This window comes from Corythoichthys intestinalis, chromosome 9 (assembly GCF_030265065.1).
Source record: "Corythoichthys intestinalis isolate RoL2023-P3 chromosome 9, ASM3026506v1, whole genome shotgun sequence".
NCBI classification, from domain to species: domain Eukaryota; kingdom Metazoa; phylum Chordata; class Actinopteri; order Syngnathiformes; family Syngnathidae; genus Corythoichthys; species Corythoichthys intestinalis.
In genome coordinates, this window is record NC_080403.1 from 49,884,831 (window position 1) to 49,898,228 (window position 13,398).

The window sequence follows — 13,398 nt, forward strand, 5'->3', positions numbered from 1 at the left end:
AAGACTTTTGTTAGGGACTGTAGTCACCAAAAGACCTTTTGGTGCCAGATGTCTGCCATCTTTTGTTGAAAAGCAGCAACTACATAATGCACCAAATCTGCTGCTTTGCTTTTTAAAAATCAGCAATCTTGCTTGTCGCAATTTTGGACTTTGGCGCTTAAAGAGCTAGCATCATAGCTTTCAAGATAAATTAAAGCTTTACACTCTGCGTTGTACAATCGCGGAGCAGTAACGTCTGTTGTACTTGTCAAAAAGACAATTTTTTGGGGGGCAGTATATAGACGAATAGTAGCGCTTTCATTTAATACGAGATGGCAGCATTGTAGCATTGTAACAAAATAAGTTTTCCGAGGTGACTGAAAAAAATCCAGTTGAAGTTTGGGTCACTGGTTGTTATCTTGCATCCGGGAAGTTTTATATCCTCTCTCTGCTGAAATAATCAATTTTGATCACAATTACCGTATTGGCCTGACTATAAGACGGCCCTGATTATAAGACGACCCTCTCTTTTTCAAGACTAAAGTTTGAAAATAAGACTTTTTGAACACCAAATCTTTTTTTATACAGAAAATAATTACAGTACATCTGAAACAAATGATTATAACAATATATTTGACAGAAAAAGCATGTTATTTTGCCTCATTCAAATCTTAATACCTGAACATTTAAATATGTAAACTAAAATGCAATCACATTTGTAAATGAATGGCTTCTGGTTTATGAAATGTAAATAAACCAATCTATTGTGGTAAAACAACAAAATTGCAATAACTGCATTAACCATCAAAGTGAGGTCTAACTGTAACTGTAGTCTTTAAACAAATCTGAATAAGGAAAAACATTGCAGTAAAATAATGCAAAGTGGTTGAACTTCAGAGTAGCTGAGCTCTGTCATGACAAAACATTACTCCTCAAGTTCGGCATTCGCTTAGTTGATGTCTGGCGCCATCTAGCGTCGTGAATGGGTATAATGTCTAGACCCCGAATATAAGACGACTCCCACTATTTCAGTCTTATTTCAATGCAAAAAAACACCGTCTTATATTCGGACCAATACGGCATATTAGAAATATGGCATCACACCGACAAGACAGGGTTAGAAGTAGGTGTGGCACACCAGGAAAAGACCATCCAGTCCGTAGGGGATGAGTAAAAGCAGTAAATTAAAACAAGTCTGATAAGGCGTCTCCAGAAACAGATGGACATGGATTCGAAGAGGAAGGAAGAGGAGTTGATAAACAATGGCATCTCCTAAAATAAGGTGATAAAATGAAAATATATTGCCATTTATTATGCACATATCAAAGATCGAGTTGAATTGGATAAGATTTGAGCCCTCCAGACCTACCTTGAACAGAGTTACCCTCATTGCTGAATCAATAATATCTTGTGTTATTGCCAATGTAAACAATGACCAAAACATGTCTTTTTTCTGTTTATCATTGACAGATTATGGAGCTTTGGAATGTAAATTATTCCGTGCTCATTTGCTTAACCTAGATGTGCAATACTGTATGTACAATTAAAGCTAAGATGTTAAATTTTTATGATCAGTTGTCAAAACCTTACTCAGATTTATAGTTTATCAGTAATCAAGCAATGTGTGTTATTGTCCATATTTGGCATTTAAAATTTTTCAACTTTAGCTGGTTATGACACTTTAAAAAATGTAAAGATTTTGGAAAAAAAGTTCATGACATAATCCTTTAATGATCTAGGAATAAAAAGACGTGCAACAAGGCATTAACTTTTTTTTATTATTATTATTATTTTATAAATACTCATAGAAAAATCAACCCCTAATTTCACAAAAATTGCTCAGAGTGTAAAGGGTTAACTAATGTTGGCAGATATGATGTGTTGCCATTTTCAGTTGTTTTGCATTCATTACTCACATATGGTTGGCAAGAGGAGCCAATGGGCTAACTGATAGGGACCCTGTTGTGGCTGATTGGTGGTACGACAATATGTACATATGTAATTGGGCACCATCTGCTGGCCAAAATGTACATTGCAGGAACAGGTCATTTTATGGCGATAATGACGACAGACACGTGAAATGTCAATTGAAAGCTTTACATCGTTTTGGCCCGAATATAAGACAGCCCTGATTATAAGACGACCCCCTCTTTTTCAAGACTCAAGTTTGAAAAAAGACTTTTTGGACACCAAATTAATTTTTATACAGAAAATAATTACAGTACATCCGAAACAAATGATTATAACAATATATTTGAGAGAAAAAGCATTTTTTTTGCCTCATTCAAATCTTAATATCTGAGCATTTAAATATATAAACTAAAGTGCAATCACATTCGTAAATGAATGGCTTCTGCTTTTTGAAACGTAAATAAACCAATCTATTGTGATAAAACAACAAAGGTACAATAACTGCATTAACCATCAAAGTGATGTCTAACTGTAACTGTAGTCTTTAAACAAATCTGAATAAGGAAAAACATTGCAATAAAATAATGCGAACTGGTTAAACTTGAGAGTAGCTGAGATCTGTCATGACAGAACATCGCTTCAATGATATCTGGCGCCATCTAGGGTATAATGTCTAGACCGCGACTATAAGATGACCCCCTCTTTTTCAGTGTTATTTCAATGCAAAAAAACACCGTCTTATATTCGGGCCAATACGGTATATCGTTCAGCACGAGGTAGAGGTGATATACTGTAGAGTGTCATAAACAGCATGTTGAGATATTATTAACTCAGTGGCTGCCATTGACAGCAATAGACGTCAAATCCATTTAAACTTGGAGTCTCCAAGTTTAAATGCATTGGACGTCTACTAGTGACAAACTAAATTAAAATTCACAGCAGAAGGACGAAAAGAGCCACATGATTTGACGTCTATCATCTTCATCTTCAATAAAGTTGAAAGAGTTAACTGCAGGAAAATTCTCGGCCAAGGAAAAAAAAAAATCTAACTAGGCTGAACATGATTCATTATAGCTAGGAATGTAACGGAATGAAATATAAGATCACGCTTCACTTATCAGGAACAAAGACATGTAGGCTATATGAAATGTATAATGAATGAATAATTAAAACATTGGGAAAATAGAAAACTGCTTTTTTTTCAATGAACCTCAAATGCAGAAAAAATAATGTATGCATTAAAATGAAAAACAGAACCATTTTAGTTTTAAAAACATGCAAAAGTACACCCTGTCCCTTACTGAATATGTTAGTTGTGGGGACTTGGGACACCACTGTACCTTACCAAATGTTCAGGACTGAATAATCTGAATTAAAATGAATGTTTCACTCATAATTTTGTTGTTCGGAAATGTGTTGTATGGAAATTCAAGTCTACTGCTCCTTTCCTAGAACATATTACTGCAACAATAGCTAGCACATTTTAGCTCCATTGATAGTCTTGATTTCATTACACCCTGCTCAAATTCAAGACACTGTGTGGTGGAAAACTAATCATTTCGACACTAGACAACACCCAGTACTCCAAGTGGTCCTGAGATTTCATTGTTCTCTGCACAGATTCGAGACATCCTGTTCCAGATGTAGCATAGCATCCTCAAAACAAAGCAGTGTCCTCTAACTTTCGTCTGAGCTACCCTGTTTCTCATTAGCATGCTTCACTTCATGTATTGTACATGAGAGCTTGTTTCTAGGGACTAAAAAGAAAGGCTTTTTAAGCGTATTCATCCAATGTGCTTGAACAGAGCTTTGTTTTTCTATATCATAAGCATACGGTATGTAAACATCCAACTTGTGTGGCAATCAAACCCTGTAGTAACGTATGAATCGCTTTGTTACTGTGACAGGCAGGACCGCTGACTGCTTGGCAACCAACTCCTTGAGGGCAAAGACAGTGATAAAATTCACCGAGGGATCCCCGTTCACTCTCGCCATCTAAACTGCGTTTCAGAAGATTTCACACATACTGTGTGGTATTTCTCCTGTTTTCCTGCTCTGTTGCTCTTTGTAGCAAGAGCAAACATTAAAAAAAAAGAGTCAATCAAAGTGCTCCTTGTATCTCAGAATAGACAAACACTTCAAAAGAAAGTGCCAGGAATTGAGACAGGAAGGGGAAGGCGACTACAAACACAAAATAATACAAATTTGAATCATTTGTGTTTTAAGATGAATACATGTACTTGGTATCAACCGAACCAACACGTCAAATTTTAATTGCCTGTTCAATTATGCAAAAATGTTCATCTGAATCCAGTCCTAACTTTTCAGTGACCGTCTTATTTCATCAGATCCAGATTACACTGTTAATTTATTGGCTGCCATTGAATGCCAATGTCGCTGAAAGAGTTAAAGAAGCAATATGAAAGATTGGTGGCCAAAAATGGTACTGCAACCATGATGAAAATATTAAAGCGGAAAATAGCCCTTTGGGCTGCGAGCTAATTTTATCATACCAATGCTGCATTTCAATCAAACTAGAAAATGCACATGCAAGTACACGTACCGATGGTACAAGTACATGCAAATACATGTACCTGTAGTGCAAGTACACAGACTTGTGCTACTGGACATTTTAGTACACAGACTTGTGCTACAAGTACACACAAGTACTCAGACTTGTGCTACAACTACACGCAAGTACACGGACTTGTGCTACAACTACACGCAAGTACACGGACTTGTGCTACAACTACACGCAAGTACACGGACTTGTGCTACAACTACACGCAAGTACACAGACTTGTGCTCAAGGTACACACAAGTACACAGACTTGTGCTACAAGTACACACAAGTACACAGACTTGTGCTACAAGTACACACAAGTACTCAGACTTGTGCTACAAGTACACACAAGTACTCAGACTTGTGCTACAAGTACACACAAGTACTCAGACTTGTGCTACAACTACAAGCAAGTACACGGACTTGTGCTATAGGTACACGCAAGTACTGTATATGGGGCGCTGTTTGTAAAGCAGCACATAATCAAACTTATGACAATATTTTCCGCCACACAGTGTTCAAAACGTGGTGTGAAATTTTTTGTCACTTTTTTTTGCACATTTACAACATTATTTAGCAACTTAAATATTTATTTTTAAATAAGAAGTTTTGGACTTGATTGTTTATATCCAGAACTAAATATTTAATTTAAATCTTAAATTTATATCCTATATCCTAAATGCTAAATCTGAAAACTGTTGGAACTAAATATTTAGCTTACTATGCAAATTCACATGACTGGAGACCGGAAGTAACAAAATAAATGCTGGAGCACACAAAATACTCTTTAAATTGTTTCTCCTAAATATGTATTTTACCTATATATTGTTATTATCACAATGACTCACGTCCAAGAGCAGACTGCCACCGTTGAGTAGGTTTTATTCATTTTCAAGCAATGTAAACAGACAGTCTGAGCTGCTCCACCAGCTTTTATATTGTTACTTCCGGTCTACAGTCATGGGAATTTGCATATTAAGCTAAATATTTAGTTCCAAACATTTCCTGATTTAACATTTAGGATATAGGATATAAGTTTAAGATTTAAATTAAATAGTTCTGGATTTAAATAATCAGGTCGAAACCTTCTAATCTAAAAATACATATTTAAGTTGCTAAATAATGTTGTAAATGTGCAAAAAAAAAAAAAAAAAAAAAAAGTGACTAAAAATTTCACACCATTTTAAACATTGTGTGGCGCTAAATGTGAGAAAATGTTGTCGTAATTTTGAGCATGTGCTGCTTTACAAACGGCGCCCCATACAAGTACACGGACTTGTGCTACAGGTACACACAAGTACATGAACTCTTGCTACAAGTGAAGGAAAGTGCACAGACTTGATGTACATGTACATTTAAGTACATGGACTTGTTGTACAAGTAACCATAACTGAGTACAATTAAGTATACGTTCTTGTAGTATAAGTAAACATACTTGAATTACAAGTGCACGACGTGCATGCATATCCTTGTTTAACTTCTAGAACCGTAGTTTACGAAGCCAAAAGAGCTCTGGCAACCTGGACGAAGACAAAGAACTTATCCGGTAATTAGCTGACTGGTGGAGGGAGGGCCCTAACAAGCTGAGTGTCAGCTTTTAAAATGGGAACATTTTAGTTTAACCATTGAAACACATGTTAGAAGTATTTCTAAAAAGAAATATTTCTTTCATGTTTATTGAAATATTCATAATCCTTAGCTCAACCATGCCCTTGTCAACCAGCTGTCTAACGCAGGAGTGGGCAATCAGGTCATCAATGGCCGCAGTGGGTCCTGGTCTTTGTTACAACTGATCCAGCACAGGCAGTTTAACCAATGAGTGGCACAGAGAAACAAGAAGCAACTAACAGCAATCAATTGATTGCACATGTAAGACACCAGATTGGTGAAACAAGTGTCCTCTTTAAGGGTTGCAACAAAAACCTGCACCCACTGCGACTCTTTGTGGAATATTTTCCCCAACCCTCGCCTAGCGGAAGCTAACAAAAGCAGGGTTGTTGGTCAATGATTTTAAACACAAGAATTTAGCCGAAATTGGGGAAGTTTAGGAATACCTTTACAGTATGTGACAACCTATGTGTTATCATTGACGCTTTGTTGTGATGTGTTTCCAGAGTGTGATCATTAGCACTTCGTTGTGACATATGGCCAAACACGCTTCCATTTCCCGTTCAGAGACAGATATAATTGGAAATTTCACCTGAAAAAAAATCCTTTATCCATAGCTCTTACTCAGGGCCGGCCCAGGCCATTTTGGGGCCCTAAGCAAAATAATGCAAAGGGGCCCATATTTTTGGCTCACCATTTTGTCACAGTATACTGTGAAACCCATACATGCAATCCAACCCATACGTCCATATTTTGTATATTAATCAGATTTTGTTGCACTCCATACTTCAAACTTCTCACCCCAAATGATTGTCAGTACTTACAGTAGATAGCACAAAACTTTTTTCTAGAACAGGAAAGAAAGAAGTTAAGGAATAACTTATTTTTTTAAGCTTGTAATCAAGTATCAAAACTCACAAAAGTCAAATAAAGCAAACTGTAGTAAACAAAATAGAATATAAATTAAACAATTGCCAGATTGGGGGCCCCCTGATGGTCAGGGGCCCTAAGCAGCTGCATAGTCTGCGTATAGGCTGGGCCGGCCCTGCTCATACTAAAGCTACACACCAAACTATCAAACTGCATTCACAGGCAAAAATGAGCGAAGAGCATCAGTAGGTGTTGTGGAATAGCTCCTTACCTTGAAGAGCCTCAGAATGTTTGCCACCATGATGGAAACCGAACTAGACGAAGCTCCAATGACGCCCACCACCCTTTCTGGTTTGGTGATAATAGGCGCCCCGCCGCCCAGACACTTGACATCAGTCCCGTCCTTCTCGATCAGGGCCTGCACAAATGTGAGCGACTGCTCCAAGGCGTGCGTGTCTCTTGAGCAAGTGTCCAGGATCCTGGCACCCAGAGTGATGTTAGGCAGCAGGTTGTTATCGTTGTTGATGCGGTCCAATGCAAAGAGCATGGCCTCCAAGCGATGTATCCCCTTCTCTTTCTTGAGCTCCCCACACGGCTTGCCCTCGTGGCCCCTGGCGTGAACCGGAAAGAGCCCCCCTAAGGAGATATCCCCGTCTATGCGGATGGAGTTCAGGTGGGTGTGACCCGGGCCTTTGGGTTTGGCCGCTTGCGCTGCCTTGAGGGAGCTGTCCAGCAGGAGCAGGAGTAGAACGACGCCATGTCGCTGGCAGCCGCTTCCGTCCGGTCTGCTAGGCGGCGGGTGAAACATGACCGCAGCTAGTACAAGCGAACTGCCGTAATCAAGAAAATGGAAGCCAGGTAGTCGCTGTTGCTGGCCGGAGGGTTAATTGCTCTCCAAGCAGCTGGCACGAGAAAGGCTTCCTCTCATGTCTCTCTCTGACAGTCACTTAATGTCCAATATGAGCTTGGCTCTTTCACAGAGCTGTAATCCTCCACTCCCTCACTCCATCGTCCAAATTGTCTTGTCTGTGGAGATCCTGCACTCAGGACATCGGGAAGAACAAAAGGTGGAAGATGACCTCTTTCGATCCCTCGTACACTCTCGAGAATCTCGAAGGTGTCGCCCGCAATCGCACGTTTTAATCTTCAGTGTCCCCCGGGTCGAGAATTCGCCATGTGTCAGAGCCTTCGGGCCCGCTTAGCTCTGCGGGCTTTAAGGAGAATTCCTGCAAGATGAAAAGGAAGAAGACGGCGGTGAGGTCATGCAGAAAGGAGAAAACAAGTAGAAAGGATTTGTGTTAGATTTTCAATCTGTTTTTTTTTTCTTTTCTTTCAAACGTAACCTTGTATTGCCGGCGTTACTGGCGATGACGCGTTTTGAATTTAGACGGAGCTGCCACGCTCTCGCTCAAGGTTGATGGTCACATCCCACGTGTTCGCTTCTCACCTGTCAGCTTTGTCAAAAAGCCAGCACGTTCCCGAGCAAAAACATTCACACGTTTTCTGAATGTTCTCGCTTTCCTCAGGATGTCATACCATAACAGTCGCATCTGAAGCCTGGCCAAAACATATGCAGTAAATCTTTGCTGCATCCCGATAAAGTGTATGTGCAATCATACGGTGTTAACTTTTAATTTGAAATATCCAGTATTAACAAATTCAAATTAGTTTGTCACTAGTCGAAGTCCAAACCATTTGAACTTGTTGGTCAGCACATAATGAACATTCATTTTACAGAGTAACGAGTAGTAGTGCTGTACGATAAGACTGACATCGTACAAAACCTGCCATCGACATTTTCATCATATTATCACTAGGGGTGTAACTAGGGTTTTTCCGATCGTTTTAGTTTGAGTATCTGCCGATCCCGATATTTACCGATCCGATTGCTTTTTTTTGCTCCCGATTCAATTCCAATCATTCCCGATAATTTTTCCCGATCATATACATTTTGGCAATGCATTAAGAAAAAAATGAATAAAACTCGGACGAATATATACATTCAACATACAGTACATAAGTACTGTATTTGTTTATTATGACGATAAATCCTCAAGATGGCATTTACATTATTAACATTCTTTCTTTGAGAGGGATCCACGGATAGAAAGACTTGTAATTCTTAAAGGATAAATGTGACTTTGCATATTGTGACTAAATATTGCCATCTAGTGATTTTGTTGAGCTTTCAGTAAATGATACCATAGCCATTTAACTGTTCTGCCCAAATGCATGATGGGAAGTGCAACCATGACTGTGCATAGTGGCACCAACTGATATATCTTCTCTGCGTTGGGAAATAACATAGGGTGTTAAGAAAAAGATCAACCACTACCTTTCTTCCCCACATTGCTTCCCACGATATTTCTATTTGTTGAGAGAGGGATTTTAAGGCTTTAGCCAATTAAAAAAAGGCTCTAAACACTGCCAAAAAACTCTCTACTCATTTTACACTGCCTTTTAGCTCGGCGCCATAGATTGAACGTGACAATGCGTGAGTGGGTCGTGCAGCGCATGCGTTAATTGCATTAAATATTTTAACATAATTAATTTTTTAAAAATTAATTACCGCCGATAACGCGATAAATTTGATAGCCCTACTTTAAGCCATAACTAAAGACTCTGGATGAATGTAAGACATTTTGTCTGTAACGTTAAATACAATTAGAAAGCGATTTAATTTAAAAAATATACTGTATATATATATTAAAAAAGGCATGTCCGATACTTTTTTGCCGATTCCGATACTTTGAAAATGACGGGATCTGACCGATCGATCGGGACATCTTTAGTTTGGGCACTTCTGATATAAACGTAGCCATCAGGATTCCATATGACATAGGAGTACACAACTACCATTCGGCCTCAAGATGTCCCTAATTCCACTCAATCAGTGGCGGTTACTAGCACGGGTGGCACAAGTTGCTAGGGGCGCGCGAGTAAATGTCGATTGGTTTTTATTGTTCTTAATTCCTTTACTGAATTTGTGGACATTATCAATGTACTCTACGTCGCATGGATTTACAATAGAGGGAATTATTAAAGAATAAAAAAAATATGGGTTCAACGTTCCTGTAATCTCTCATCGTGCCAAATGGACTGCATTAACATTACCGTGGTGTGTCCTCTCAAAATCAATTACTACATTTATAATAGAAGTCACACGCGAGTCCCAAAAGCATGTACAGCGTGCGCAGTCGAGCCTCGCGGGGTAAAACAAACAGTCGGAAATGGCGCTATTAGCAGTGAAAAGGGACTTTAATATTGAAAGGGAATTGTTCGACTTAATAGACTTGCTGCATTAAACAAGAGGACTGTTGGTTCCTTGGTAATCATGAACATCGTATTATTAACTCCTTGGCAACCGTTTACGGCAATAGACGTCCGATCCAATGTGACTGGGAGGACTGGAAGCGATCGTTAACAATATGTTGTTTCAAAAATATTGGGGGTGGGGGGGGCGGTTTAATAATAATCACAAAAAGTTTCATCCCCAGGTCCATGACCAGGGGCCAGAACGTAAGGGGGTGGTGTAGTTGTGACCACACCTGGGCCCGGGCCTCTAAGGCGTCTGGTTTGTGGGCTTGGTTGTGTGAGGAGCTGCATGGCTGGTTGTCTGGAGGTGCCCAAAAAACTCCACTCCGGGTATTTTACAATCTGGCTCGAAGGACCAATTAAATGTCAAGTTCAAATATAAATCCTTAGAATAACACTTATAAAATTACCCAAAATAAGGAGAGAAGGCACTCAGCTGCCTTGGAAACTTACAAGGAGAACGAAGGGAGCTATACAATGCAATAGTAGATTACACAATACAGTCCCTGAACATCATTCTAACCTAGGCCTTCAATCTCCTTTCTTTTGGGATGGCCCCAGTAACAGATGGGTGTCTTGCTGATGTGGGAAAAATTTATGTGATGCCTTAACAATAGCACATTATGCCTTTGTGATGTATGATTGCTTCTGTGACATAGACTGTAACAACTTCTATTGTTTTTTACCTTGAGTTTCATAGTTAGGAGGGAATCTCATGAGATACCTTGTTTTGCACCATAGTACGCGCTTGAGTCCCATAGTTAGGAGGGAATCTCACGAGATTGTTTTGCTTGTTTTGCACTCATAATATTTACCGTGGGAACACAACATCTGCTACCGGACAACACAACCTGGGAACCACGAAAAGAAAGCCCCTTTTTCGAGGGGCTGAACCAAAAGTAGCTTTAATGTTTGTCACTGGACGGGGCCGCGCCACCCGGGAGCGGAGGTTGGCAGTCTCCGCCCCCGTGTGGCGCTTTCCTACAAAAAACGGGCAGTTCCAGGCAACCAGTGAAGTCCGCCAGCGGGTCACGTACGGATCGCCTGTCCATTTCCGACAATATTTATTATTTATTTTATTCCACAAACGGCATGGAGGTTTCCCCAACTGCTGCAGTTATCTGAGTGTTATCAGAATGTGCAAATACACGCAGCAAAGCAAAAGGGCAGGACTCATTTATACGTTCAATTGGCTGACACAGTGTCATGTGATGAGCAGGGATAGTTAGCTCTGATAGGTTTAAATGTGCACGTTTTATTATATTTAGTTTTATTTGCTCTGATGGGGAGGTTCAGAACATCTTTGCTGTCAATGTACACTTTGGATTTAAATTTGTTCATTTATGTTAGGCTACTTATTCATTTCCTTCTGGTTTAAAAAAGTCAATGTTTGCGCAATCTTCAAAATATATTCCATTTCACTCTACATAATATATGTCATTAGTACTTATTTTTCTGAATGTATGTTATTTATAACTGTCATTAAAAAAGAAAATGTTTACATTAACTTCAATTTTAATATACATCCTATGTTCTTAAGTAGTTAAAATTGAGATCTGGCATTTAGTATGTGAGGAAATGAGGGAAAATAAAAATTCGGAGCTAAATAAAAAAAGAGCTGGAGGATGGAGTTATTGCTGTTTTTCTTAACTTTGTTTTTGCATTGGGAAAATACAATTTTGAATGAAAATCATTTTTTGAATGTGTCCATTTCAGTAGTTTAAGAGGTTTGACCCCCCCCCCAAAAAATGAAAGAAGAATAAATAAAATTTCTGGCTCCGTGGCGACCTTCGCATCGTGGAGTTCCGGCAAGAAATTCTACCCACTTTCCCCCCGCGCCCACCCCACCCCCAAGGTCCACTTGTGGGGTCCCGTTGATGATTATCGCCAGAGGCGTCGCGTCCCATTAGGCAAACCAGCCAATTGTCTTGGGCCCCCAGCCAGCAGGGGCCCCCAGAGGGCCAACAGATTTAGCACACGCAGCTTTATTGCACTGTCGCAGCGACAAGTGCAACAGTAGCAGGGAAAAGCCTCGAGTCTGAGTTCCCTGAAGGGGCCCCTTCACTTGCTCTACACCCGCCATCTTCCCTCACGTGACTCACGTGACGAGTGAGAGGCGATTTGGCTTTTTTTTTTTTAATTGCCATATATCCAAAATGAAGAGAATTTATTCTTGTGGAAGCAACAAAAGAAAAAAAAAAGCAGATGAGAAAAGGAAGCAAGACAGCGGTGAGTGTACTGTTACTGTAGTTTTATGTCCTAATGTAGTAGAAGCCGGGCACTTTGAGTGTCCTAAAAAGCGCTCTATATGAGACCAAGGCGTTATTATTAGGGCAGTCAAATTTATCGCATTAAAGGGCGGTTATTCATTTATTAAATTATCTTTCCATTCCAACAATAATTTACAGAAAAATATGGCATATTTTAGAGATGGTTTGAATTGCGATTAATTATGATTAATTTTAAGCTGTGATTAACGATTAAAAATTTGAATCGTTTGACAGCCCTAGTTATTATACTTTTATTAAATATGCTATTGCTCCAAGTCCAACTGTCCCCCTTACTTGCACACGCTCGAAGGGCCCCATGTTGCTTGATGCCTGGGGCCCCCAGGGATCCTTGCTACACCTCTGGTTATCGCACCCCTGTTCCCATTTGTTCCGCCACTGGCGAATACCCAGAATATTATTAATACAAAAAGTGATACTGACTGTAATTATGCTATGTTTGATTTTGTGAAACTATTGCTAATATTGTATGAATGTACAGTATGTATGTATTCCTTTAGCCAATTTCAACCATATGTTTTCACCCTGCTTGTTTTTATATTTTCATGATCATAACTGAGGTTTAATTCCATGACGGCGTGAGTGATCATTCTAATTCTAAAACTGTATGTACTAAAAAATTAAGGAAACGCCTCGGCATTGAAAGCATGACGGAAACTATACATACTGCAAATATAGCGTTGTCAGTCCAGTGTCAGCAGCTTAGTGAGTCCTTTTTGTCCAATTCCAAGAACACGTCAAAAACACTCCCACACACGCATCGCCGGCTTCATCGAAAGCAGACGCTCAGCCATCCCGGCACTTACCGGCGGCGCGCCCCCAGCCGTAATGGCTTTCGAGGGAAGCAATCTCCACACTCGGGCT

General features: G+C 39.6%; 1 protein-coding gene across 1 annotated transcript in view; it reads right to left on the bottom strand.

The window, feature by feature from the left end:
• The window catches only part of LOC130921874 (metabotropic glutamate receptor 4-like), a 589,147-nt gene that overhangs the window by 476,391 nt on the left and 99,358 nt on the right, over positions 1–13,398 (bottom strand). The window contains exon 2 of the mRNA XM_057846217.1: positions 7,203–8,157. Coding sequence (XP_057702200.1) covers positions 7,203–7,739 — 537 coding nt within the window. The 5' untranslated portion in view covers positions 7,740–8,157. The remainder of the gene's footprint in view (positions 1–7,202; positions 8,158–13,398) is intronic.